Source organism: Pygoscelis adeliae, unplaced genomic scaffold (assembly GCF_000699105.1).
Source record: "Pygoscelis adeliae isolate BGI_AS28 unplaced genomic scaffold, ASM69910v1 Scaffold619, whole genome shotgun sequence".
Classification (NCBI taxonomy): Eukaryota; Metazoa; Chordata; class Aves; order Sphenisciformes; family Spheniscidae; genus Pygoscelis; species Pygoscelis adeliae.
The window spans coordinates 598,302-624,267 of record NW_008825521.1 but is presented as its reverse complement, the minus strand read 5'-3'; the positions used below and the strand labels follow the sequence as shown (position 1 = coordinate 624,267).

At 38.5% G+C, this 25,966-nt stretch overlaps 1 protein-coding gene across 1 annotated transcript in view; it reads left to right on the top strand.

Annotated features, from left to right (window-relative positions):
• RABGAP1 (RAB GTPase activating protein 1) overlaps positions 1-25,966 on the top strand; it is a 68,749-nt gene that overhangs the window by 5,464 nt on the left and 37,319 nt on the right. Inside the window, exons 2-12 of the mRNA XM_009331601.1 lie at positions 1,564-1,798; positions 2,352-2,556; positions 3,191-3,365; positions 3,712-3,869; positions 7,465-7,575; positions 8,690-8,756; positions 10,262-10,364; positions 11,578-11,747; positions 14,515-14,689; positions 16,433-16,526; positions 19,417-19,567. Of these exons, the coding sequence (XP_009329876.1) occupies positions 1,564-1,798; positions 2,352-2,556; positions 3,191-3,365; positions 3,712-3,869; positions 7,465-7,575; positions 8,690-8,756; positions 10,262-10,364; positions 11,578-11,747; positions 14,515-14,689; positions 16,433-16,526; positions 19,417-19,567 (1,644 nt within the window). The remainder of the gene's footprint in view (positions 1-1,563; positions 1,799-2,351; positions 2,557-3,190; positions 3,366-3,711; positions 3,870-7,464; positions 7,576-8,689; positions 8,757-10,261; positions 10,365-11,577; positions 11,748-14,514; positions 14,690-16,432; positions 16,527-19,416; positions 19,568-25,966) is intronic.

The window sequence follows — 25,966 nt, the reverse complement described above, 5'->3', positions numbered from 1 at the left end:
TTACACCTTTAATGCAATGTAGATAGAGGCTGCAGATACAGATACTTGTTCGGAGATTGTGGGTCTGAGTGTGAAAGAGAAGACAGTAGGTAAACTTCATGTTTCTTCCTTTTCCCTCTGAACTGAGAAGTTTGTCTTTGGAGATGCGATGGAAATGACCATATGTCAGAATTCTAACTTGGCTGAGAAACCTCTAATCTCGCTGTAATTATTCCTGAGACACGCCTGGTGGAAATGCACGTACAAATATTTAAGTGACATCTGGTATTTTGCTCATAGTATATTTAATTCATTGCAAGGCTTATCTGTGTGCATTAAGGTGTTCTATTATCTGTTCCAGTGTTATTTCAGCAATCTTAACTGGACTTCAGGTTGATTTATTTACTGTTAAAATGTGAGAACCTTGGCCATTGCTTCAGGTACTTTAAAAATAATTCAATTTTCTACTATGAGGTGCTAGTTTTGAGGCAGATGGAATTTGCTTCAATACTGCGATTGTGTTATGGGCAGATTTCTGTCTGCTCTGTATTCTTTCTCCTGTTTTTAACCACTTCCTTTCTTTACTATCTTATTTTACAGATTTAAAAAAAAAGAAAATTTTCTTTAATAAGACTTCATTTACATTCTTTTTAAGAACTTGGGGTAGTTGCACAATTTGGATTTTATTAGCTTGTGTGTAGCGTCTTAAGTTGGTAAGCTTACAGAGACGTCAGGCGACAGAAATGCATATCTGCTTATAGGGTTGAGTTTTGGTGCCAACAATAATAACCAGCAGCAGCTGAAGTGGTGGAACCAAGCACCTTTCTCTGACTGCCATCTGGTAAAATACTTCTGTAAACTCCATTTCCGTGCTTAATTTCTAAACTGTGTAAAGCATCAGCAACTTCCCTATTAATTGCAGAGGAATAGACAAAGAGTTTCCTTAGATACAGTATCTAAGAGTTTGCTGAAACTAATGTCTTCATTCTCTTTCTAGCTTAGGACCTACTTTTGTACCATTTAGGTTGCTTCATGCTTTCATGTTGACTTCAATGAGTGCAAAGTCAGGCTGTAGATGAGTGTTAGGAAATAAAACAACACTACCTCTTCTCCTCAGCATGATGGCATAATCCTGTTCCAGATTCTTCTCTTCCTGTGAAACCTTGCTGTCTTACCTATGAACCATGTAGCATATTTAATTAACGTTTGGCTCTTTCTGGTACTATTCTGAGAATTATTATAGACGACTGTGTTGTGGACATCTGTAAGTTTCTTCTGTCATAAGCTAGTCTTTGTAGTTGGTGATTAAAGACTAGTTTAAAAGTAATCTCACTTTTTCCAGTGCTAGGAAATTCCTGCTTTGAGCTTGTTGATTTGTTAAAGCAGGGAGGAGCATGCTCATACTCCGTACTGGTGAGCATTTGCACATTGCAGTTTGTGTTTACGGTTGTAACTAGGTTAAATTTGTTAAATGCTGCTTTGGTTGGCAGAAAAAGCCATATGAATGAACCTGTGCCCGAGGGGGTATTTTTCTTTCATTTGAACAGTCTTTTTTTGTGTCCCAACTCTGTTTGTGGCTCCTAGATTGTGGGGAATGGAAGCGAACAGCAGCTGCAGAGGGAGCTTGAAGACGTGCTGATGGACCCACCCATGGAAGATCAGTCAAGTGGTCGGGACCATGGAGAAGAAGTTAGAACTGATGGAGATGGGGAAGACCCTGTTGTCCTTGAAGCTTCAGCATCCTCTACCATTAACCCAGTGTCGGTGGCAGGGCTCCAGAAACCAGAAATGAGTTTGCCAGTGAAACCATCCCAGGGAGGTTAGAAAAAAAATGGGGAATGCCTGGTGGTATCTTATGAGCTAGCTTTTTGTGGGGAAAGGAAGGAGAATTTAGGTACAGGTGTGTCCACCAACCTTTCCCCATTTCTCCCATTATAATCACCTAGTGCAGTAAATGCCAGGTTATGTGATGCAAGAGTTAACATATGCTGAACTGGCCTCTCTTCTGAAAACACTTGCTATACAAGCCTTGAGATGTGTGCAGACATATTATGCTTACTTGCCTGGCTGTATAAAATATTAGTCTGTTTAGCTCGTGTATGCATCTTATTGCTGTAATGAAAATCGGTGCACTCATTTAAAAGAAGCCGTCTGAGTGAACTGGTTGTAGAGTTGGGATAGCTGAGTTGCTCTCTGCCATCAGTAACTCACTTTCAGGCAGGGTTTTCTTATAGTATTTTGGCCTGACCTGACTTTCTGTAATGTGTTTCTTGGTTGCTTTTGTCATTCAGTTAGTGATGAGTCAATCTCTGATAATTTACTTACATATGCCTTGTCTTGCTTCTTACGTTCAACTTTGTGTCTCACCCTAGACTGTGAGGATTTGAGCCCTTTTACACCTATGACGGATGAGGACAGCGTGGTGTTCAGCAAGCTCACCTACTTAGGCTGTGCCTCTGTGAACGCTCCCCGGAGTGAAGTGGAAGCCCTCAGAATGATGTCCATCTTACGAAGCCAGTGCCAGATTTCTTTAGATGTGACTCTGTCAGTGCCTAATGTCTCTGAAGGAACAGTGAGGTATGAAGCTCACTCAGGTGTACTCTGTGACTGTATGCGTTTAATCTTATTTCCTTTTAGCAAAGGAAGCAAGCTGCCACTTTACCTGGGAGGAAACATGAGCAACTTGGGATTTCGTTTAGTGGAAAAAGTGGGTTTTAAAGAGATCTGAGAAAAGTGATGCTTTGAATTTGTTTACCAAAGATGTTTTACGTCCAAGGACCAGTATGAAATATTATGATGATCCAGGGTGTCCCCAAAGCCATAGTGGGAGTGGTTATTGATGAACACTTTGGAAATAGCCTGGAAAGTATTTAGTTTGTAGGGCTGGAAAGTGGCTGATACACGAGGCTTAACAGGGGTGAGGCTATCCACTGCTGCATATTAGTGTAGCTTTTTGAAGGCTAAGCCCTGAAAACTGTGGGGAGATTATTGGTGGAAATGTCTGTTGCATTATGCTTTTTTTTTATGCTGTTCAATTTAAATACAATTATTCTGGTCAAGCTTTGCAGTAAATGACAGTCAGGAGCTAGTTTCTTTGTGACGTACTTTACCCATAGCTATGAAATTGTTAAAGCTTGCAAGTCAATATCTGGCTGGAATAATTCTTCTAAAGGTGCAAGCTTTGTGTTTTTTTTCCTGTCTCTTTTAACAGACTTTTAGATCCTCAGACAAACACAGAAATAGCAAATTATCCAATCTATAAAATCCTTTTCTGTGTACGAGGGCATGATGGAACCCCTGAAAGTGATTGCTTTGCTTTCACTGAAAGCCACTACAATGCAGAACTCTTCAGGATTCATGTCTTCCGATGTGAAATCCAAGAGGCTGTAAGTTGAATCTTTTTGTCAAATGATAATTATGTACATGTAAACATTATTACTGAAATGAAACTGAAGTATTTCAGGCACTTTAGAAGTAATGTAATTAATCACTTTTGGTTTTTTCCTACCCCAAGTTAAATTACAGAAACCTCAGGTATGAAATAAGAATGCACATTTAATAGTTTATACTTTTAAGAAGTGTAGAAAACCAGTTCATTAGATGCTAAAACTGAATTATTTTCGTACAGTTACTTCTCATTCTATTATTTAGTGAAAATTCAGGTAGGTTTCAACTGCTGCATTCTGTACGTCTGTAGCTTTCTGATCTTTCTTCGGTGCCGTCTAAATGCAGGTAAGCCGAATACTATACAGCTTTGCCACTGCCTTCCGTCGTTCTGCTAAACAAACTCCGCTCTCAGCCATTGCCACCCCACAGACTCCAGACAGTGATATTTTCACCTTCTCCGTGTCACTGGAAATCAAAGAAGATGACGGGAAAGGTTATTTCAGGTATAGATTCTTCATTTCTGTGCATACAGCGTCTGGTTCTGTTGGAAAGTGACTGAATAGAGAGTGTGAGTCTGAGGTGGTCCCTAAATTCCCTTTTTGGAAGTTTCCTATTCTAGTTTAAATGAATCCCAGACATAAATATTTTTGGGAAGTAAAACAGTGATGACCCTCTGGACTATTTCATCTTGGTCATTGAACTGAACCTGGTGCTACCTGCAAAGTGCTTCTTCTATTTTGTATTTTTCTTTTGTCTTCAAACCCTTTTCTATGCAATGCATTTTAAGTTGTGTTCAGCTGAATTGCTGCTGAAGCTGAAAATGCATCATTGTGACTGTGCTCTCATATCCAGAGTTGTGTGCATTTTCGGCCAGGTTTTCAAAGGTGCTGAGGCTGTGTTAATACCACAGGAGGCATAAGGGTGCATGTTTTTAATAAAGTCTCATGAAAGAAGGCAGAGAAAATTAGAAACTCAGAAAAAATCAATTTTTTAAATCATTTTGCTGATCCCAGAAAGATAAGTTACTCTCCAGAGAAGTATTCAGCCAAATCTGTTTGTCACAAGACACATTTACTTTTAATATCTAGTACAGGGCTCTTACTGCTTCATCAGCCAAGAGCTTGATGATCAAGATCTCAGTCTTGTTTCCACATTGCTATTGCAGAATTAAATAAAGGTGTAGTTGTCCATAATGTGTTTTTTGTCTCCAGAGATCTGGCTCTGTATGCAACCCAGTGTCAGAAAACAACCATAAAATCATGAATTTGTGATCAACAAGTGTCTAGAATTTAATGTAATAATATTATTTAAAACCCTTTCTTAAACAGTTGTTTACTTACAGTCATGGGAAAGATGTTTGTGTAGAGGCAGAAGGTTGAAATATTTAGGAACATAAAGACCACTTTGCATTTCAACTTTGGTCATTAGGTTTGCTTTTGCTCTGTGAATGGGATAAATTCAATTCAGTCTTTCCTAAAAATGTTGAACAGAGAGAATTCTCTAGGGAAGTTTGAGAGCAGAATGTAATAGAAGAAATCATACATGCTGGCCCTTTTCCTCTTGACATGATAGTGCTTTGGTAGTTACTGGAGTTGCATAGTTCAAGCTGAAATCTTCCAGTGCTGCCCAGGAAAGGTAAATTTCTTCAGTGACACTGCCTACGTAAACATGCTGTTATTTTCATCCTAATAAAAACCCAGCTTTCCTTATTTCCCCCTTGTGAGTGCAACTTTTCATTACATCATGCATTTTAAGAATATGAAGGATAAATCCTTCACCCGTACCCATTTCCCTGTGATTTCTTAGGATTGATCTCTGTATTAGTTATTGAAAGCTGAAAAGAAGGCAGAATTCAAATTTGTTATCAAAGATCATCAATAGTAGTTCTCCTTGGTTTTGCTATGATCTGTTTCATTAAAATACTCACCTGTTCTGATCTGTAAACTAGTGTTTCTTTATCAGTATCAAAAAAGCTTTATGAACAAAGCTTGTCTCTGTTTCTAACTGATTCTGTTTTCTGACTGAGTTCTCAAAACTAATTTTTCCTCTCCCCCCCCCGCCCCGAACTAGGTGTTATTAGCAAGTGGTGGTGTAGGGTGAGAGTATTAGAGCAGCTTTTCACGTTGTATTGGCTAATGCTGTTTTCATGTTAAGTCTGATGGTGGATAACCTTGGCTTCTAAAAAGACCTTTTTTAGTTTATGCTAAGAAGTTTTTTTTCTGCTTAGCCTATACACAGTGCCCTTAGATGTTTTATGTAACCATTTATAGTGTTCTGTAATTGCTGAAGTGTCTTTATTTCAGTACAGCATGTCTGCCAAATACTTTGGCTTGTTGAGCACATCGGCTTCTAGCCACAGCTTCAGAGATGTTTCTCTTCTTGGATTTACATCCAGCTCAAGTTTTATTTGTTAAATAAATAAATCCCATTTAATAATTCAGTATTTATTCAGCACTCCAAAGGGCTGCTCAAGTGTTGAAACTGAAAAATGATTTAGCTCAGGGCCTGAGCCTGAAAGATACTGACGGTTTTTGGGCTTGGATGCAGCAGTGGCCGCTGGGGTGCACGGTGGGTGGAAGCAGGGCTGCAGCACACAGTGATAGGCCAGGTGAAGTTCAGTCTTGCTGGCTTGGTACCAATGCCGGCAGAGCCACAGCGGTGCAGGTAGTGTAAGCCAGCCCCGGATTTGATGCTTACGTGGTTTACAGAAGTTGTGCTGCTAAGAGCTGTTTCAGTCCTAGCCAGCCCGGGGATGTCAGCATAGACTGTAGACTGAACCTCAGCCTTTGCTATGGAGATGTATCTAAAGATCTTTTCGGCCACAAAAATACAGCTGCATTAGGGGTGGAACAGGGCATTTGTTTAAAAGCTATGTACCTGCTCTATACAAGGTGAAGAAAAGTGGGGTTTTTCCTCCAGCTAAGCAGAATCCTACCTACATTGGGCATACAGTGCAGGTTTTAGTTCAAATAGCAAGCTTTGTCAGTTTGACACTAATCCTCGTATGACCCTTTGTGTGCAGACCCAGACTTACCTGAAAGTTGAGAGAACACTTTCCACATACTCAGTCTCTGATCTCAATCTTTAACGCACCTGAACCCGTCTTGGCTCATCTACCTTCACTTTTCACGCTGGGTCACTAGTAGTGCATTTCTGTCACGCCGAGGAAATGAGGTCTGACTGCATGTACTGGCTCTAAGTATGTAAATCCACTGTCCTGGCCCCGGAGACAAAACTCCTGCTGACAGTTAAAGGCAGTCTGCCATTCCCTGGCCTGGGTAAGCACCTGCTGTCAGAAAATAAACCCAAATTTTGTTGGAGGTGTTAAACTATGGGCAATACTCCACAGTCCATTTTGCAACTCCTGGGGGTAACAATGCATAGTTTGAAAGTCTGAAATAAAATAAGGATTATTTTTATACACTAGGGAAAAGTGAACGTGTGGTTGACTTAAAAAGCAAAAACCCATCAGTCTCAATTTGTCCAGTATTTAGTGCAACTGCGCTGCTCAACAGGGAATATTGATGCTAAAACTTCAGCGTGTGTATTAGCATTGAAGTGTAATTTTAGGTTTTTCCACCACAGCACACTATCCCCTCTTTTTGCAGCATTTAGGAGAAGGTGCTTTCTAGAGAAAAAATAAGGGAAATAGTCTAAAGGCTGGTGCACTCACTTGGCTTGTTGGCTTATCATGTGCCCCAGCAGTCACCTCCCTTGTGAAAGAAAGCGATAACGCAGTTTCTTAAAAGTAATTGCTTAACAGATAATACTTGGTGTTACCTGGGAAATCAATATTTAGAAACTTTCTTGAAATGCTGCTGGAAGTCTCACAACACTAAGCCACGCAGTATAAAAACACAGTTTTTATTTTGAAAACTAAGTGTCCTTGGTTTTCACCTAATGATGATAAAATAACATCACCTAATTATGTTGCCATTTCTTTCATGTTACTGATTGCAGTGTGCAAGGAAGAAAGGTCTTGAGTGCTTTTGTGTAAGAAGCTGGCTTCACCGAGTGTCTGATGCTGGTTTTGATACGTGCAAGGAATACAGATAAATGACGCTCTGAGTTTTTTTTTCCTTTCCTGGTAAATAATAGTGCGGTTCCCAAAGACAAGGACAGGCAATGCTTTAAACTCCGCCAAGGAATTGATAAGAAGATAGTGATTTACGTCCAACAGACAACTAATAAAGAACTTGCTATTGAGAGGTAATTTCATTGATTTTTAAAAAATTCTTTATCTGTTTTATGTTTTGTGTTCTTTCCTCTGAGGCAGCGGATTAGTAATTGCTCTATGAATACTCCATTTGTGTGATTTAATGCCATGCCTCTCTCTTGAGTGGGATTGTGCAGAAGATCAGATCGGTTTGTTCAGCGCTTGTATAGCAGGGGGCACAATGCAGGCGCAGTCAAATCTTGCACAGATCTGGTTGTGGAATCAGTGGTCGCATCCCCTCTAAATACCCATTTCAAAATTTTTTTAAAAAACATACTGCTTCTATTTTCAGTGGCCAGTTTGTCTTAAACGCTGAGGCTATTCAGTGACTGAGTTATTTCAATTTGCTTTCCTTTCATCTCTGTTGCATCTGAGAATATTGTTGTACGTATGCTTTGAATTTGCCACAGTCTGGAATTCTAGAATATGAAGTGTCTGTGTAGGGGAGGGGAAGGGGAGAGCTCACACTTCAAATCTTTCACTGCTTAGAAATAAACTAGTGGTTTTTGACTACAGAGTTTAGTGCTGCTCATACTACAGGGAAAAGACACAGCTTCCGCCAGCCTTTGCAGTCTGAAATGAAATGCAGGACAGTGTGGTAAACCAGAGGATGAAGTGGAATATACTTGTGTGGGCCAAAAGTCTTTGCGAAATGAAACCATAAAAGACAGGTCCTTGCGTTTCATCTGATTCTTGTCTGTATCAAAGGGTAAATTCTATGAAAATACGTCTCCAAAAAAAAAGAAGGGGAGCAGAATGCAGGCCAAGTTGTCCTGCGGGATAGGGAGCCCTTGTTAGCAGGGTCTGTTTTATACTGTTCTTGCAAACAAAGATAATTGAACAACTTTCCAGGCTACTGTAGGCAGGGTAAAATCATACTGTAAATATGCTTATGAAATCTTGCTCGACATTTTTAATTATTGGCTTGACGTTGTTTTGCTTGACATGCTTGATGCTGCTTTCAAATGTCAAGGTTTGTTGACATTTGTTACTGGATTCATGGGCTGCACGTGGTGTATGACAGTGAATATTTAGATAAGGAATGTTAATGGTTTGTTTATGAGTAAGTCTAATTTTTGCAATTTAATTTTTTGCCTGGCTTTGCAGATGTTTTGGCCTTCTCCTTAGCCGTGGGAAAGATGTTCGGAGTGGTGACATGCACCTTTTAGATTTGGTAAGGATCTTTTATTAACAAAATTCAGTAATAATTTTGATTACAATTGTGCATGATGTCAGGATAGAGAGGAAAGATTTACACACTTATACACACTTGCTGATGGGGATTGATGCTGTAGCTTATGCTATTGAGGGTGAGGCTCTGGGCAGCTGGGTTGAATCCCTGCCTCTGCTACAGAGTTAGAATATGACCCGATGCTTGGTCAAGGGAGTTGCCCAATGTTGCGGTCAGTTACGGGCCTGAAATGAGAAACATGGAACCTTATTTTTGGAAGTGCTGAATATTGAAGAGCTGTGCTTTGAACATAAAAAATTGTATATCATACTTATCACTGTAAAAATTGAGGCCTAAGCGGCTTCAAATATAACACTGAGAATTAGCGTGTGCTTTATTTTAATGACTTACTTTTCCATCTATAAAATGATGATAGAGATCATCTGACTTCACAAGTGGGTTGTGAAAACAAACTTGTTAATATATATGAAGTACATGCTTGTTACAGTAGTGAGTACCCAAAAAGATCCAATACTACATGAATAATTTTGCTTTTTACCAGGCTTTCGATTGCCCGGAAAATAAGGTTGGTGGGAAGACAGACACGCTGAATACTAAAGATAAAATATTGACTTGGTTCTTAATAGCTGAATAACATGTGTTTTGTATGCTGAATAAAGCTGGATCTCAAGATGTTTTAGAGTAAAATTTATTCTATGAAATAGCTACTTAGGATAAAATAAAATACATCTGGTGTTTTAAAACATCATAGTGAAGTAGAAGGTGTGTTAATGTGAAACATCTGCCAAGTTTACAAGTTCAGCAGCTTGTAAGAGAGTGTTCTGATTTAATTTGTTTTCTTGTATTAGAGGCAATGAACTACATCCCCTCAGTTCATGATTAAAGCCGCCTATGTTTAAATGCTTTACCACTTAGGCAGCTGTCATTCAGAGACTGAATGATGCAAAATGAGGCCAGAATGTCTGGATTGTCTTGGATTTTCCAGAACAACTTAAAAGGAGCTTGAAAGGTGTTTCTTTTTTTGTTTGCTTTTTTCTGTTTTTTTGGGGGTTTTTTTTTGGTTGTTGTTTTTTTTCCCCAATGGCAACAAAAAAGCAAAGCCTTTGCAGCTTGGGGTCCTGTCTTTCCAAGTACTTGGCTGTGATCTCACCTATACCTCTGTGAGCTGAAAGCTGCTGTCAAATGACCACCTCCAAAATGAGCTATTGGTCTTCAGGTCTCACTAGACAGATGTTCATACCACATACATATACAACAGTTAGTATTAATTGGCCTTTTTGTGTTATCAGCAAGGAGACCAAAGATTGCATGGGAACTCTATTCTTTTCTTCAGAGATGATCTCTGTTACAGGACTGTGTCACATGGACTTCGTTCAGATGCTTGCCCTTCTCTTGCCAGTGCAGTAGCTGTTTTATGGGGCTGAGACTTCATAATATAGAGATTTCTTTAATTTAAATAAAAATACATGAATTCACCTTGTTTCCAGGAGTCCATGGGTAAAAGTTCTGATGGGAAATCATACGTGATCACTGGGAGCTGGAATCAAAAATCTCCACACTTCCAGTTTGTAAATGAAGAAACACCAAAAGGTATGAACTTTGCCAGATATTATCCCTAGCCAGGGCAAATGACTTACATAGTGGGCATCGGATCAATTCTCTTTTCTTCTAGGATGAATCCCGCAAAAGGACTTTCTCCATAGTATGGGATATATTCTCAGAAAGTAGGATACCAGATGTAGCATAAAAATCTAAACAAAATAGGAGGCTAGAAGAAAACTCTGTGTTCAGTAATAATACCTTGTAAGAATAACTGTATCCCAGTAGGAGGCTGTATAGGTGTGGGGACAGGATGCAGATGCTTTGTGCGCCATTAGAGCTTCTTAAGAATCCCATTGAGAATTGCACTAAATGACTGTTGCAGATTTTTTCTTCGCTTAGTTTCTGTGGTCAGTTCAGGTTTTCCTGAATCCAGGTTTTTAATTAAAAAAGAAGGATTCCTGTACCTATGAAAATGAAAGTAAAACACTCCCAACTGTAACCTGAAAATAGCTGATGCTGCATTACTCTCGAGTCCTGAAACAGATCTGTCATTACTTCTTTTAAGTTGTCAGCTGAATTATCATCTTTTCAATCTATTGTCACAGTTGCATGCCGAAGGTTGGGGAAGTTCATGGGAATTGACTGGGAAAAGTCATAAAAGTCAGCTGTGGGGTACAGCTGGGTACAATCTGCTGCTGCCATCCTACCTAAAGGACACAATTTATCATTTAGTACCAGAAGAGATCTCGTAGGTCACTGAGTCCAGTTGCCTCCTTTCGGAGCATCATACTGTCTAGTCAATTTTCTGAATCTCACAGCTGAGATGGTCTTAAATGCTACCTTTAATATGGCGGGACTTAAGTGTTGTCTAAGGAACTTGTAAAAACAAAACACAGCTAAAATGTAATTAGGCTAGATGGCAAGAGATCTGCACTGTGGAGTTAACTATGCAGATCCTTTATAATGTTTAATGAAGATTTTTGATACATTTCAGTGGGATTTGAAAAAGCAAAATTTTTCTCTTTAACAAGATCATTTTCTTGGCTTGAAGACTTAAGTTTCCTTACTCTCTAGTGAATAGTGTATAGTCATCTTATTTTCCTGTTTTGAAATTTCGAGGGTTTTGAGATGTTAAATTAGGGAAAAAATTGAATTCTGAAAAAAAGTTTCTTCTGTTCTTTCATGTTACTAGGAAAGAGGTTATGGAATATTTTGTTTGAAATATTTCTTTTAATACTATTGCTTTGTTGTTTCTCTCTAGATAAAGTATTGTTCATGACTACCGCTGTGGATTTGGTGATAACTGAGGTTCAGGAACCTGTTCGATTCATTCTGGAGACTAAAGTCAGAGTTTGTTCACCTAATGAGAGATTGTTCTGGCCCTTCAGCAAACGTAGCTCTACTGAAAATTTTTTCCTAAAATTGAAACAGGTAACACTTTAATAAATAAATAAATAAAATCTACAGTTAATTTGGGATTTGGCAAGGTTGTTTTTCAAATATAATTGTGGTATGGTCAGTTATATTGTTTTGAGACTTGAGAGGTAGGTTTATGGCATAATGCTGAATAAATAAAAATGCATTGGAGGTAAAGATGAGTTGTAGTTATTAGTGCCTGTTGTCAGATCAGAATTTCACTATGGTGGTTTCTCCCTGTGACTGGAAAACCTTTACTAATATAATATTCATATTTCAACATCTTGCTCCTGAGTCAAAGAGGTACAATAAATGCCCTTCAATTTTCAAAAAGCTATCCTTCATAATGCTAATTGTTGCTGGCTATCTAAAGTTCCCATAAAAAGCTGGATGTCCTCATTTCAAGGCAAATTTTGACAGCTTTGATGAGGCTGCGAAGTTACGTAGAGGCTTATGGATTTTCCAGCCAAACCACAGAAATAAAAGGAACAGAGGATTTATCTGCAAACCAGGGCTATGCTGAGAGTTGCTTGCATAACGGTATAGTAGGGTAAGTATGTAAAATTAAGGGTTAAGAGGAAAAAAGGCTTTAATATAATCCTGATGACGTGCTATCTGATGACATGCTATCTGATATGTCATTAAATTGATTTTATCATACCAATCCAACTTTTTAAAATTTTTTTTTTTAGATGAGCAAACATCCACCTGAGATTAGAAAAAAAATTATATTTTGTGAAAGTCTATCTTCCCCCTTGTACGTAGCTGGAGGCAGAGATTTCACACATACTCCGAGTTTCCCCTGGGGAAAAAAAAATCCAAGCAACCACAAAAATCCCTAGAACTTGTTAAAAACTTTTACTGTTTTTTTCCAACTTAATTTTTAATCCTATCTACTAAAAAGGAAAGGATTATTTCTGTCCAGGATATTCATAATAACAGTACAAGGCAGTAGCTTGGTCTCAAAATAAGGCTGGAAAGTTGAAGGTCCAAGTCACTAAAGAGATGATGTACTTGAAGTAGCTGCCATTCTCCTGCTTTAGAAATTATTGTTCTGAAATGAAAGTCCTGTTTAAAGAAATAAAAATATATAGAAGCAAATAACAACGTGGATGTATGTGCTCTCCCAAGGTTTAATAATTCCGGGCACAGCCCAAAAAAGCAAGGTTGGAGTCCTGATTTCTTGATAAGTGTTCTTTTTTTTTGAGGTTTTGAATGAAATAAAAGACTTTTCTTAGTTCTTTTTGCACTTGTCTTAAAGTGCTAGCAAATAATGGCATCTTGGTAGTAACAAAGATGAGGTTCACTAAGGATTCTTTTTTGTGTATGTCCTATTTTTTATATAAAACATGAACAAAAATTTTGGAAACTTTCCTTCAAAATTTAAGGTGGAAAAATTCTTCGTGGATGAGATCAGCCTTTTTATTTAGGGTATTTTTGAGGTGGAGCATGGAGATTTTGAACAGTTAAGGCTATTGGGCTATAAATATTCTGCAGCCTCCAAAAGGTGCCTTTTCTGTTTGGCAGTTTAAAGGAAGCTTATCTTACTTAGCTAATTCTGTCTCTTTTGTCTTACCAAATTCACAGACATTGTGACTTATCTTAGCTAATTCTCTTTTTTCCACAGGCACTGTCAGGTTATCCAACTTCCAGTGTTTACTAATGGAAGATTATCAAAATTCATAGTGGAAGCAACAAATATAGAATGTACTGCCTGATAAGCCTGGAAGGGAAACCTGTTTCTATGGAGTCATGATTAGCCTATTAAAAATACAGCTGTGTAGAATTGGCTTATCTTACTTTGGCAGTGTTTCTTTGTTCGGAAATGGTGAAAGCAGAGGGATTTTATTTGCTCAGATTACATTTAGTGATTGAGTAATTTTTAGTTTTGATTCATTTCTCTTCATTTTTAATACTCCAAAGGATAAAACTGAGCAGTGGGAGCTTAGTGTAGAGTATAATTATAAATCTTATTTCCCTCTTTTCTTCACCTTCCCTTTTCTACTTTCTATTTTTATTTCTTTATGAAAAAAAAGTTCTAAATCCTTAGACTGTATTAAAATTTTTAGAATCGCTTCAGAAAGAAAAATCTTCCTTTAAAGGAAAGGAAGATATCAAAGCATTGAAAGTTAAGGAGAAAATGAGACCGCATAATAGACTTTGGGACTCAACAATTTGTGTTCCTGCAGCAATGTATATATAGATATATGACTTGGAAGCATCGCTAAAGACAATTGCCATGGTGGGAAAATAAATATGAACAATTTTTATTAAAACTCTCCTTTTGCCACTGTCAGTATCCCCAGAAAGAGAGAAATTAGACATGATTTTAAAGATTTTGCTTTTAATTTTCTGCTAATCTTTAAATAAAGGCAGAGTTGCTTCATATTTAAGGAACCTTCCTCTCTTAGACCATTTGTTGGACAGATGCATTTAGAGCTTTAAAATTCTATGCATTTGTGTCCAGTCCATTTATGGTTGAAAAGATGAGCTACCTATGCACGGCAGACCCAAACGACGCTTCTGCTCGTATCTGTAATAGATATTCATGCCTTTCGGGTGCAATATGCTTACAGCTTGTTCTAGGGCATCAGGGATAGAAACACTTGCAGGCCCGCACGATGCGTTAAGTGTGCTGCAAGGACTGAACATTCCTCACTGTAGAATGTGATGAAAATTGTTTCTCAGCTCTCCTATTCCAAAAGGAGAAGTTAGAGCCTTGTGAGGTAATCTGGGTATTTGTATAGCTTTTCTCAGTAAAATGAAACTCTTTTTTTCCTAGATAAAGCAAAAGGACAGAAAGAATAACTCGGACACGTTATATGAAGTTGTGTGCCTAGAAAGTGAATCAGAAAGGGAGAGAAGAAAAACTACAGCAAGCCCTTCTCTTCGTCTGCCCCAGTCTGGGTCACAGGGCTCGATGATTCCTTCTCCTCCAGAGGATGATGATGAGGAAGGTAAGAAGTGGATTGTACGCTTTGTATACTTCAAAAGAAAGGGCGGTCGGTAAATAACATAGTTATGAAACATGTTGAATCCTTTACAGTCAGAATCTGGTCTACTGATTTTTTTTTTTTTTTTCCTTAAGTTATTTAACATTCTTGGTAGCCCAAATTCTTTTAAGGAAACATTAGCCCCACTTTTCTGACACTTCTGTGTCTATGCTTTTCTCAGCCCAGGCCTCATGAAGCCTCCAGTGTGATATATTTGGAACAATGTGAAAAGAGGCTGCTAAAAATTTGGGATTATCATGTAGCTTCTGCCCCTCCCTGAGCAGCTGTGAACAGATTTGAGAGTAAAAATGAGAAGCTGATATTATTTGGGAATATAAGCAAGCAGCAAGGCGAGTATAGTCATCTGTAACACGTAAATACCAGGACCTGCCCACCTTGAAACTTAATGCTTTTTCAAGATCTTTTTTCTGCTTTTTAAAAATTCTCTTAAACCAAAATATGGACTAGTTCTGAGTATATAAACATCTGGCCTTATGGCTCTGAGCTGAAATGTAGATGACTTGAGTTTTGACTTTTTCACTTTTTCTGCTGGCCTTCTATGTGGCCTTGGGTGAATTGTTTCACTTCTGTGTTTTAATTTCCCTTTTGGGTGGGGGGAAAGGAGGGGAAGGTTGGTTTGAAAAGTAACTCCTTTGCAAAGTGTTATTCACTAGCAATCTCTAACCACTATGCTAAACCACAGTGGAATTGTTTTCTAGACCAGGAACATTTTTTTTATATATATATATATATATATTTTACTGATACAACTTGCAGCATTGCAAGAGCTTGCTTACAAGTTCACGTGTCAGTTGAGAAAGCATAGATTTAATGAAAAAGAATGTGTTTCCTCAATAATGCAAAACCAATGTTGACTACTGTGTCAGTGAAATGTAGTTTTTGTATATGATACTTGCTTGTGAGTGTTTAAAAATATCTGGGAGTACGTCAGTGTTGGTTTCAAAAAGAGTTACTGTGATTATGCTAATTGTCCCCCTCCACTGCATTTTTGAATGCATTTCATTCAAAAAGCTGTTTAATTCAAGCCAAGGAAGTTATCAAAAAGTACTAGCTTTCAAAGTAAAAGTACAAAAAGGTTCAAGTAAAATACCTCGTGGACTTTCAGGGATCTGCAACAACATGCCAAGTCTGCAGCTGCTCAGTTGAATCATGTTGATTTTATTGTCTTTTTTGCTTTTATAGTGTTGTAGCTTTTCACATACAAAAAGTTGTGCTCTCTGAGAATTTTTGTAGTCTTCCAAAAGTTTGGGGTAGAATAATAGAATTACTTTAGTGGGAAGGGACCTCTGGAGGTCTGTAATCCTGCCTCCCACTCAGTGTGAATCCAGCCAGACAGATTGTTTAAAGCCTTGTCCTGTTGCATTTTGACCGTCTCCAATGGTGAAGTTTCCACAACCTCTCTGGGCCCTTGTATCAGTTTGGCCGCCCTCATGGTAAATTTTTTTCCTGATTTTTAACCAGAATTTCATGTGTTGCTGCTTGTCTTCCTGTCTCTTGTCACATCACTGCGTGCCTCCGAGAAGAGTCTACTTCTGCCTTCTCTGTGTTGAGTGCACAAGCACTGCATCCACAAATGAGGAGGAGTTGTTCTTGCCACACACATACCGTTAGGAGAGCAACGTTTAAATCTGTAAAGGTAGAGTAATGGCTGTTGACCTCATAGCATCTCCTCTGTTTGGTTGGCAGACAATGACGAACCACTCTTAAGTGGTTCTGGAGATGTTTCCAAAGAGTGCGCAGAAAAAATTCTTGAGACATGGGGAGAGCTGCTGTCCAAATGGTAAGTGGCAAAATCACATTCTGAAAATTACAGCTCTGAATATTCTCAGTCTGTTTGCTCCTTCTGCTTGGATTTTTTGTTATTTCCAGAAGCCAGCTGAGATGAGATTAGTATGGATTTAGTCCTCTTTTATCCCCCTGACACCCCTTATTCACTGGCTTCGTGTTTTCTGATTTCTTCAGAGGATGTTTTAAGTATTTTTGTTTTTGAGTGCATGTTTAAATACTATATAGAAATTCACTTATGTTGTGTCTTTAGGTGGTTCTCTCTTAAAAGAAGTATATTACTTATCTGTGAGTTTCACTGGAATTTTGTTAAAGAAAAACCTAAACTAAGTAGTATAAAGAAAATGCAGCTCTTCCTTTGTCTTTATTTTGCATAGATCACTTCCATTCCTCTTTGTAAGTCTGATGTAGTTCACAGCCAATTTTTCCTGCAGCTGTCATATCTTAGTAACTGTAGCTTAAGAATATGGGAGATTTGTACTTGGATGGCAAAGATGCTTTTCCTCCCTTATCTAAAGGAAGATGGCTCCAGAGCTTGCCAAGAAGGAAGTACATGAGCTCTTCTGTTTTTTTCCTAGAAAATGCAAATTTACAAGAAGAGTGTTTCTTGACAGCCAAGTTGCTAATGCAACACCTGTCCTCCTTTCATGAAGGATCTTTTATTCATCTTGAATAGCCTGAGCAGTTCTAAGAAAGTGATGCCGATTATTGCAAAATGCAGTATTTTTTTTCACAAAGGGGGATGACAGGCACAACATCAGATTGAGCTCAGATATGTTGTGTTTTGACTCTGGCTTTAGTTGCTGCCTTCTGCTTCCTCAGGTTACTGAGGAGCAGGGCAAAGGGTGCACAGCAGTTTAAAGATCTGAATAGAATACTAGATCTAAGGAGCAGGACAGCAGAGATTAGAATAAGTCAGGCACTTCAGATGATGTGACCTCTTAGCCAGGATTCTCTTTAAATTAAGGTGATAACAATTTAGTATTATTTTTTATTTTCTGTAATTACTTAGTACTTATTTGAATAAGTAAGTACTTTTACTTCCAGTTTGGTTTTGCATTAATATATTGTGCTAATTTGGTAGGAAAGCGGACATCAGGAATGGACATGTTTGTAAGAAGGGGAAGGCTGTGGTAAAATTATATATGAACCCTTTTCCCTCCCTCTCCTGGACTTGTAGAAACATCTTTAACAGATGAGCTCTATGCATCTGCTGCTGTGAGAAAGTTTCTTTCAACTTGGATATTTTTTTTTTGGTAATTCTTCCAAGGGCTCAAAGATAATTAAACCGCCTGACTCCCATTGAAAATGTTTTGGCAGCTCTAAGAGGATATGAAGTGCTTCTGTGCTGATGCTGGCAACAACTTTAACATGTATTAAAGGGCTTTCCTTCTTAACTAAAACCGAGTATTTGGAAGTAATGATCCTTGAGCTTTTAACATAAGAGGATTGAAAATCATAAAAATCAGAGTTCAGGTAGTTTCATGCTAGTTTTTTAGAATCCTGTAGTTAGATTTGTGTAGCAATTAAATATGCATTGGTATTTTGTGATTTCTAAATAATTTTTGGCTCATATCTCATAACTGCTGAGTCACACAATTTTCTAATTTCAGAATAGTTTTGAAGAATCTAGTAGTGTGTGGCTTTTAGTCTACAGCCTTACAGTTCATGGCTGTATTCACTGGAATTACTGTTGTACTTATTCTGATCTGAGATTAAGGCAAAACAGTTTTATAGGCCTTTACAAAGATTTTTATTATTTTGTACATAACAAGTATTTTATATAAATATTTATATATATTTATGCTAAAGGTATAATAAATGCTCTATAAATATATGATATATAAGTCTATAGACATGAATGTATATAAATATAAATATAACTATTATATAAATATTATTTTTATTATAGTTGATTTTGTTTAGAGAAAGCAAAGTGAAGGAGGACATTATGGTACTAGGTTCTGCTAGTCTCCAGATTACTGTGTTGGAACACTGTAGACTAGAGAAAGGCAACAAGGAGTCCCAGTCTGTGTAAAATTATCATCCACATATTTGTTAGACAAAGCCAGGCAAAAAACTGAACTTATTGATCACATTATCTTCTTAACAATAAACTGGTATTTAGTAATGTTTGTTAACAGTCTATCAGTCCTCTTAATCATTTTACCTAGAAGTTTGTTTTTTAGTAACTGCAGAAAAATTGTAATTTCTTTGATTTAAGGCCTCCGTGTCTTTTGGGGATTTTATGTATAAGCCACGAATGGACTGCTCAGCTTAACTTTCTGTAACTGCACAAATTATATGTAGGTTTAGTTTTTACAACCTACAGTGCTGTAATTTATGAGCTGTCACCAGTCTCACTTGAAAAAACTGTTTAGATGGGACTAGCTTGTACAGTGGAAGCTGCTTAAATGCATGGATGTAGTTAGATAACCATGTGAGACTTTTTTTATATCTGTTTGCCTGCCTTCTCTCCCTCCCTCACCTGGAAGGTTACCTGCCTGCTTGGGTGTAGGGAGTCTAGAGAGCAGTATATGCTTCTGCAAACAAATTCTTATTTTGGTGTAGTGTGAGCTTGGAATCTTACACGGTGTGGTATCTGTCCTCCAGTTCTAGTTTTGCTGGAGTGTTTTGGTTCATTGAGTGTTTTATAACTTATGTCTATATTATATTTAAATTTAATAGGAATCAAGGAAGTGGTTTGGAAAGAGCTTCTCCAAATCTGTTTTATTTCATAACTTGAATTTCACTTACTCTGGCAACGTATGGACTGTCTTGAAATTCCCGTCATTTGACATGTTTGATGTTACATATCAGTTGTTGCTCATGTACTTGTTTATTTGTATTCGGATAATAGTAACAATGCCTTCACCTACACCCAGGCACCTCAATTTGAGCGTGAGGCCAAAGACGTTGTCAGCGTTGGTGAGAAGTGGTGTCCCTGAGGCCCTAAGGGGAGAAGTGTGGCAGTTGCTGGCAGGGTGTCATAATAACGATCACCTGGTGGAGAAGTACCGAATTCTCATCACAAAGGTAGAATGCTTTTTTTGTTCCCCATCTTTTTCCCCCCCATACCTTAAGGAATGGAAATACAGAGACTTCCAAGTGTATATCCTCTTGCTTAAAGGTTCATGGGTGTATCTGAATATAGTGTGTCAGCTAGCGAGTATAATTCAATCCTCTCTCCAGCAAAAAAACCCTAACATGCAGCGCTGATTGTGGCATTATCTCTACTTAGAGTGCTTTCTTTTTAATAGTCCTACTTCTGTTTTACTCAGATGAGTTCTGAGTTAGTTTGTCAAAAATTAGTATTCTATTAATTGCTTTCATAATTGACAGAGATTCAGGGAGCTCATTTCCTTTGCTTGTTTGGCTTTCCTGAATGAAAGCTGAATTCTGCTGTATTGTCTTAATATTTATGCTAAAAATCCAATGCTAGTTGAAATTGCAGCCTTTTTTTGATAGAAAAACCAGAACACTTTGGACACTTTTGCACTAGACAGCAGTTTTTTAACTTCTCATGTTGAATGCTGACCTCAGTAACATAGGAAAAGAAAATAAGAATCATGTATACAGATATCATTTGGTGTTTCTCAAAGTTCTAGAGTAACAAATGGGTCACAAAATGAAATGTCACTTCCTTATCCAGAAAACCAATGTGTTAATTTGGATTTGACCATTATCTGTATAGATACATTGTATTTTACTGCTTTCATCAAACATGCAAGTCTAAAAGGACTATATTAGAAACTATTAATGATGCAACTTCAGTACGAATATAACAGAAATTAATTATTCACCAGTTAAAAAAGCAAAGCAACTGAATCGGCCTTTGTATATCTATGTTCTGATGGTACAGATTCGCAAGGAGCAATTAAAGACCTTATTCTGAGGGCAAGAGGGCTTCTGAAATTAAACTCGTTTTCTGCTGGAATCGTGCAGGAAGGATCCTACGTGATTTGAATGAATCATGTTAGATTAGCTAAAAATGTTCTGCCATAACTACTTTCACACACTTACTGAATATAGAAGAAACTTGATCTGAATTCCTTAATATTGGTACGTGCATTGTAGAACTATAACTTGGATTTTATGGTGAATAAATCATACAACTAATGTGGAGGTTGAGTACTCTGGCAAGGAGTATATCACAGTTACTCCTGTTGTGTTATTTTAATTGCCTAGTGAGTAGTTGACAGTGTCACTTGTTTCTCTGTTTCAGTGTTTTGGTATCAGAATGGAAAAGATTATCTCTTTGTGGCATAGTTGGTGACACGTACTGCTGCTGTCTTTGTGAGCTAGAAAGGAATCGTGTAACACTTCATTTTTAAATCTGTGAAACCTTTCCACTCGTTTACATTTGGCAGAGACAAAGGAAATAACCTGGATCTAATGTGTTGGAAGCATCTCTAGAGTCCAAGTAAAAGGGAAAGTAGGCTGATCCAGCAGTGTGCTCTGCAGCAAAAGGACTGGCTATACCTGCACTGGTCATTCAGCATGAAAACTAATTAAGGAATTAAACAATGAAAGACATTGAGTACTGAATGACCATTTTCAGGCTCCTCTATGGTCATATGAGGTCTGTAGTATACTACCAGCATGCTACAATAACCAGCTTGAGCAAATGAAAATGAAGTGCCGTATTAGACCATTGTTGAGGCTGTTTGCCTTATCGTGACTTAAATGTAAATTTAAGTGAATTTGACGTAAATGTAATTTTAAATGAAAATGCTCCATGGCTGTTTCTGTAGAATGGACAAAGATCGGTGCTCTGAGAGCAAAAGTATCTGGTTGGTTCACAGTGGAACTGTGATTTCCTCAATCTGCAGGCAGTGGAAGAAACATAAGATTTCAAAAAAGGTTATCAGTGGCTGTGTGGAAGTACTAAAGATGAGAATAGGCAAAGATTGCTTGGGAGGCTGATGAGAACATGAATTCAAGACCCAGGAAGATAACGTTTGCAGACCCGTCGTATATAGTATATGCTAACAGTATAATAATGCTAGATTGTGCTTTGGCTTTCATTTTTTATTTTCATGCCTTTCATAGATTATTTGACAATTTTGTAGTTCTAATGTGACTAATTCTTACTGCTCTGAAAATAGCAGCTCAGTTACAGTCAATATGCAGCAATGCACAGGAGTAAACATGTCTGGAGGAAAAAAAAAAAAAATTGTTAATTATGTGAAGGCAAGGGTCCCTTATAATATATTGCTTTACCGTTCCCGTAATGCTTCGCCATATTTTGCATGTCACTATTACAAATTCTTCTCTGGCAAGCGTGCAGTTATTTGCATTACCATGCATTGAAAATGGTATACCTGAGAAGAACTGCTGTGGCGTAGTGCGGAAGCACAAGGAGTTGATGTTAAAACCTTTGCTCTTCAGTGCAAGTAGGAGATGCAGTAAGCCTGTTTGAGTACTCATAATCCAGTGCCCCTTCTCTCTTAATGTTGACCTCTATTCCTGTAGCTGCATTTCATTTCTGTCAGGCTTTTCATGACCCCATGCGGCAGCACAGTCCCAAATTAATAAGGATCTGTGTTGACAGCTGCTTCAAAAGCTTCTGGCCTCTTTCAGGGATTTTTTTTTTCTTTTCCCTTGTGTGCAGGGTGTTGGATGCAGGCGCCTCAGTATTTCTTCTGGTGTTTGCTTTCCTGTGCAGTTCTGGCCCCTGGTGCTTGGCGAATCTGTGTGTTTTGCTTTCTTTTGCAAATTAACTGCTGCAAGGATAGGTTTTTGCTTATTGTTGATGTGTGGCTACTGAATGGTTGAAAAGGAAATGTCTTCTGTTGTGTTCTACCAGTCAAGGCTGTGTCTAGGTCTCTTCTTGAATCTGACTTGTGCGTTAAAAACGGCATTGAAACCATGCCTCAAGGTGTGCTCGTTGCGTTCTAGTCATCATGACAGTATTTATTAATTATTTGCTCCTTATTTCTTTGATAAACATTAGCTGGGTTTTTGTACTCCGTGCTTTTGTTATTGCGGTGGTGTCTACGTTTCACCATTTTGGTGCTTCCACAAACCAAAGTGAATTTGCACACCATCTGTGTGCAATAATAAAGCTTTTAGCAACTCCAGATTGCTGTGCTCGTGGTGGGGAGTGTGGATGAAAGCCAGCCCAATGAATTAAGGTCATGTCCCTACTGGGGACAGAAAGCAAACTCTAAGTAAAATGATCTAGACAATCCCTTTGAGAGGCATCTGTTCCTGGTAGGACTTTGGCAACCGTGGTTACGGCTGTTAATCTTCAGGCTTCCAGCCACTGAAAGGTAGGAGAAGAGACATGGGGACTCGCTCCAGGCATTAATGGACACCTGCAGGAAAAATACTTCATGTTTTTGACAGTCATAGGTGGATGGAAAGTATTGCTGAGTAGAAAACTTGTAAAGCTAGCCACACAGGTTAAAAAAAAAAAATCACGATACAAAGCAAAATAGACAATAGCCACTTTTCAGACAAGGTTTTTAGAAAGGATTAATACAACTACTGAATCTCTGAGATCAGTGGTGATCTCTCAATGGAGACGTACTTCATAATACCAAACTTTTAGGAACCTGACATTTACAATATCGAGGAGAAAATAAAAGCTTTTGCACATAGGTCTGTGTGGGAGGAAATAATGTCGAAAGGAAAAAACCATGAACTGTTGTACCAGATAAATACACTATATTAAGAAAATTATGACGTGAGAGGGACATCTTGTGGCACAAATTAAAAAAAAAATAAAAAAAATCCAGTGGCAGGAGGAGTATCCTGGGATGTTTCCCCAGGGTTACCATTTCTGGTAGAAATTCTAGGCCTGGTAAGAGGTGAATTTGTTCCAGTTTTCCTTATAGCAGGACTCTTGCTACCCACTTTCTCATCTTCCCACTTTTTTGTCTCCATGAGTAGAGGATTACAGTACACAAAAGTTGTACCAAATATAATCCTCTGTCTTGGTGCAAATGATACTAGTTTTTAATGAAGAAATGATTTAAAATGTCACTACCATTATTTGACTGACTGTGTTGCTTCATCAGTGGCATAAAATGTAACAGTACTTTAGCTGTGGGTGGCTAACATTTATTTTCCACTTGTATCACAATCAGATTTCCATATGTTCATATAAATTGAGAAGAATACATTTAATTTTCAGGAGTACAAAGGGCCACGATTGTGTACGATCAACTGAAATTAAACCTAACGTACATCTGTGAATCACAGTATAAGAAGTATGACGTAGTCTTGCTGTCTGTGTGCCTGAACCTTTAGATCCCTTGTTTGATTAGTTTTGATCATGTGGTGAGAAAAGTTTAATTATCTTTTACAAGCAGTAGTTTTCCCAGGAGTTCTTGTTGTAACTTTGAATGATTTCTTGAATACCTTTTAAGAGTCTTAGATGAGGTTGTATTGTGTCACTGTATAGAGTGGGAGAAGTCTCTACAACACAAATATTTTCAGTCTCTCTCAGACCTCAGCCACCTGAACCACATGTTTTAATGTCATTTAGAAGTGGTTCTTCTCGGTAGGCTGGTTGTGCACTTGACCAGAGAGCTGGGGTAGCAGGTAGGTTTATCTCCAGCCCAGGTACCTTCCGGTTGCAATTCACCCCCTGTGTTGGCCACTTCGGTCTGCCTTCTGGTGCAGGGGTGCTTGAGAGAATTAACTTGGGATATTGCTGGTTTGGACTTGGGCGTGTTAAGCAAGCAGGAGTAAGTTGGCATGAACTTCAAATAGAGTTACTCCTCTCAGCTTTGGAGAAACAATAGAATGTCAGTTAAAGGGAAAAACAGGTCTGTCTCTTCTACAAAAATACCTGTCAGCTGTGTAGGAGTTAAGCTTGTACGAAAAATCTAAACATCGCGGAGTTTGTGATTTGGTGGTGCATCGTTTGTTTTGAATTTCAGCAACCAGATGTTGTTTTGGTCAGTCTCACCATTTCCAATACTACTTTGTTTTTATATATCTGAGATATATTTAAAGTTCAATGTCTGTTGTTTTCTTAAGGATGTTTATAATGTGTCTATTCATGCCTAAGGATCCAGAAATACTATTTGAATCAATTGGTATGTAAATAATTCTCTGCTTTGGAAAGACAGGAGATCGTTTCTCCAGCGGTAATTCAATCATAGCTTGTTTTTTGTATAACCACAATACCCTTGCCTAAACTTAATTCAAAGTTTGTTTCCTAGCTACAGTTCTAGTACTTCAATTGCCATGAGTAGAAATGCCATAAATTCTAACAAAAATGAAGGACAATAGTAAAGGGATCTTTCTGGGGGTAAAGATAGGGCGGGAAAACCATGGTTTTGTTTTCAGGCTTTTGCACAAGACTAACTAAAAATCTGCCAAGTCATGCTGTTGTCCGGCCCAGACTTTTGACCAATACAAGTGTATCGTAAATTTTTTTTTTTCTACTTACAGGTCAGCTAAAATCCCAAGCATTGCAGTGTGATTGCTTTGAGATCTATCCCTTTGGCTACAATTAATTTTCCATTAGGTATCCCACAGAATAACAAGCGTTTAGCTTAGGTTAACCGAAACCTTGGGTTTGTTGGTGTCAGCTGAATTCAGTGTGTGGACTTACACTCGTAAGGATGCCAGTTGCACGCTTTCATTTTTGACAAAAGGACTTCAATTGCTGAAGAGCCTCACTCCAGTCTCTTACTGGTTTGATCAGTTCAAAGACCAATTCCCGTAGCGATGGGCCTGTCCTGTGCCATGGCAGTGGAGCAGTCTGGTATCCGCGAGCTTCCACATACCATGGGAACGTGTTTTCCAGCATGTCGAGTGACTAAAACGCTCTTGACAAACAACAAGATACGAGTCTCCTGTGATGACATCTTTGCCTTGTATGCATTGAGGAGGTTTTTCTGGTTAAATATGCGTGATGGTATTAGCTTATGGTGTGAATACAAGTTTAAGTGCTATGCTGTGAATCTCTTGCATGTTTGCTCTCTGGAATGTCCTTGGGTTTTCTAGTTTGTCTAGTTTGGTGTAGGTTGTCTCGGGGAATGTCAGGGACAGCGACGCCTTTGGGTTTTGTGTGTACGTATACAGGAGGTGCTTCCCTACCTGGAGCAACATCTGGATTACTGGTGGGACACAGTTCTCAGCTTTGCCCTTGGCTTCAGGTGTCTCCTAAGCAACACAAACTACACCTAGGAAAGACACGTTTATTCCAGAATAAGCATTTCCCCAAAAGCCTTAAATTACAACTGAACGTTTGAATTCACGTCCTTGCTTGGACAGCTGTCATTTGCCGTGCAGAGAGGTGCTGAGAAGGAGGAGCAGGGGTGTGCGGTGGGTGTCTGTCTGTCTGCAGGACCAGGGCGTGGGTGTGTGTCTGTCTGCAGGGCCAGGGTGTGCAAGGGAAGAGCCTGCCGCCGCCGCCACTGTCCAGCGCGGGGGAGCCGCTTGTTTTCCCGGAGGCTGTGGGGGCGCGCCGGG